Here is a 3,001-nt window from a genome sequence, read left to right on the forward strand (position 1 = left end):
CGGGGGCGAGGCGGGAGCAGGCGCGCGCGGCCGGGCGCTCGCCTGTGAGGACGGGAGAGACCGGCGGGCGGCGGGAGCCGCCTTCTCGAAGCGGTTTGCTGGCCCACCGCTCCCTGTTCTCCCTGGGCTTTTGCGGGCTGGTCTCCCTCGCTGTTTATTTGAATTTACAGCATTTGTAATGCAGTTTGTGTAAATGCCTCCATTGAAAAATTTGTCCTGACAAAGCAAAAGCTGGTCTGGTCATATTGTGAAGTGATAGAACCTTGGGTTTTTTTCCCTTCTACTTGGATAGATTACTTGAGGACAAGATCAAAAATCTGTGATCCTTTTAGTCTTCATGTTTATTAGGTAAATATTTTGCCACTCTATGATAACGTGACGAAAGTCTGAAGGAACAATTCATTAACCTGCTTGAATTAATTGAACAAAGGCAATTTTCTCAACTTCAGAGATAACAAATCCTGATAAGGGGCAATGAAACTTAGTTTTAAAAAGAGTGGGAAAGACCCTGTGTTACTTGGGCGTTCCTCGTGGCAACGTACAGGTTCCTTTTGACGATGGATAAACAAGAAACTGCTAAATCATCTACCATTTTCACCTCGGATGCTGTTAAAGGACATAAGAAGAGGGATGGAACATTACAAGCTGCAAAACGGAATGTTTCCTTAGCATCTAAAATCAAAACTAAATTAATAAGTAAGTCCTGTTAAAATAAAACTGAAGACATTTACTGTACTTAGAATGTATGACTTCAAAAGGAATAGTAATTGTATTTAATGTGATTTGCTGAATTGCTGCCTGTTAAAAAAAAAAAAAAATCATCTTGGTAATACGCAGTGTCACTGGGGAGAAGAAAAAAATTTAAGTTCCTAAAACATTCTGTAACAGATATGAGTAGGCAGGTTTTCATTAGGACAATAGAAGGTATGTTTGTAATTTGAAGATTTTTTCTTCCTGTTGTCAAAACTCACATTTATGCTCAAAACGTTTGAACTCTTTAAGCTGTAAAATGTATATTTTATTATTGTAATTTGGAAACATGTTTATGCCTGTGAAACTATCCATTTTTAAATGCTTTCTTCTTAAAATAACCTTATTCCAAAAAATTCAGACTAGAGTAGAATCCGTGCATGAAATAAACTTGAACATGAAGTTGACAGAGAAGTTATCAGAATGACAGCCAACAGAAACAGTTTTATATTAGAAAGTGTTAGGCTTTGCTATTGTTCTACCAAAACCTACAGATAAAAATGTTGCTATATAGTGATAGTTCATGCAGAGGGCCTGGAATTGAAGCTATTGAAAATAATATTATCTTGTCTCCTTTAGATAACTCATCTATGTTTAAAGTATCTTTAAAACAAAATAATAAAGCATTAGCTGTGGCTTTGAGTGTGGAGAAAGAAAATTCTCGGAAGCTAAAGAATGAGAAGATTTTTCTTCAGAAGGAAGTAGAAAAGCTGCAGCTTCATAATACCTTGCTTCGCCAAAAACTAAACTGTTTGGTATGCTGCAAATAATATCATTTAAACTGAGATCAGCTAAACCAAGCTTTTTTCTTTTTTGGAAACTTAATATTGCTTATTAAAATGCTGGTTTAAATTATACATCTCAGATTTGTGAAGTTATATCATCTGATAGCGTACTATTCATGTTTGATTTTTCTTTCATAGGATTTTTTTGTACTTACTATTTTGTCCATCAGTGTAGATGTCTTTCCATAGCTATTTTTGTGTCAGCTTCATCTTTATATTTAAAGGTATTGAGATGGTATTAAAAATCAGTTTGTGCTTAACTGAGTGTAAAACAAACAAACAAACAAACAAAAATTACAACATAGATTCACCTTTTTATCTTGTCTTTTCTTAAGCCAGAAGCCACTTAAAATATATTTTTTAAATTACTTTTTCTTTTACATGCAGAATAAAACTCTTATGGAAATAGAAGCATTTTTGAATTATAACCTCCTAACTGCAATAGAAATAAGCAGTCTTTCTAAGGTAAGACGTTTTTTGAACTATTACTATATTGAACTGTTTTTCCAGGATAATATTTTCAAAGCATCTAAATGAGTGCAATGTTGAAATCATATATGCATTTTAAAACATTTACCCAAATTACTTAAAACTGGGGATGAAAACCTAGCCTAGTGAAATCAATTAAATTTTGCTGTCACTTGCACTAAAAGTTTAGGATTTAATCTTGTTTACAAGGTATCTAAAAGTTAAATGTCAGTTAGCTGTGACGAAGTCGTGGTTAAAAAAAAAAAGCATAGTACTTCAGTATATGGTATTCTTCACCAATGAGCGAGCTACTTGCCTGCCTTGCTTAGTGCTGCAATAAATATCTTGCATGTGGAAACTTTACGAGAAAACATAGTCCATGTTAGTCCTTGTGTCATGGCAAAATTACAGTTAATTTAAAAAAAAATATTATTTTTGTTGTCTGTTCTAAACAGTTGCATAGTGTTGCTCTGTGCATCTATATATATAATGCACTTTGCATTACATTTAAAAAGTCTATACATTGGTTTGGGATGCAAGTAGGTTACAGATTTTGATAAGTTTTGCTACAAATATTTTTCTTTAAAATTATTGTGTGTGTTTGAATATCATCTAGCTTTCATCAGTACTTCTATTTTTTCCCATTCATTGTTTTTTTTTTTCCTGTGGATATTTCCAATACTTAAAACATAAGAGGATATTCAACTGTTTCTACTTCCCTACTGTTCTTATTTTGAAAGAATTTTCAGAGTTCTCTTCCTCTGTCAGCTGGTCCAAGTAGCCCTACTGATGACCAGTTCAAGAGTGCAAGTCAGTCTGCTCGGTAAGTGTTTATATTAAATGCGGACATTGATAAGTGTCTGGATTTTTTTTACAACTAATCTTTGTATATTGTCCTAGACATTTTTGAGGTAATGAGAAACAATTTCCTGTCTAATTCAGAAATTACCTATTTGCAACTTGGGGGGGGGGGGGGGGGGGGGGGGCGGGAAAAAAAA

The 3,001-nt window shown here is 34.3% G+C and overlaps 1 protein-coding gene across 1 annotated transcript in view; it reads left to right on the top strand.

Moving 5' to 3' along the window:
• The first annotated feature begins 337 nt into the window (after window positions 1–337).
• Window positions 338–3,001, top strand: part of SGOL2 (shugoshin-like 2 (S. pombe)) — a 10,128-nt gene continuing 7,464 nt past the window's right edge. Inside the window, exons 1-5 of the mRNA XM_010569090.1 lie at window positions 338–348; window positions 506–696; window positions 1,330–1,505; window positions 1,923–2,000; window positions 2,744–2,826. Coding sequence (XP_010567392.1) covers window positions 338–348; window positions 506–696; window positions 1,330–1,505; window positions 1,923–2,000; window positions 2,744–2,826 — 539 coding nt within the window. The remainder of the gene's footprint in view (window positions 349–505; window positions 697–1,329; window positions 1,506–1,922; window positions 2,001–2,743; window positions 2,827–3,001) is intronic.

This window comes from Haliaeetus leucocephalus, unplaced genomic scaffold (genome assembly GCF_000737465.1).
Source record: "Haliaeetus leucocephalus isolate CR32 unplaced genomic scaffold, Haliaeetus_leucocephalus-4.0 Scaffold1, whole genome shotgun sequence".
Taxonomy (NCBI): Eukaryota; Metazoa; Chordata; class Aves; order Accipitriformes; family Accipitridae; genus Haliaeetus; species Haliaeetus leucocephalus.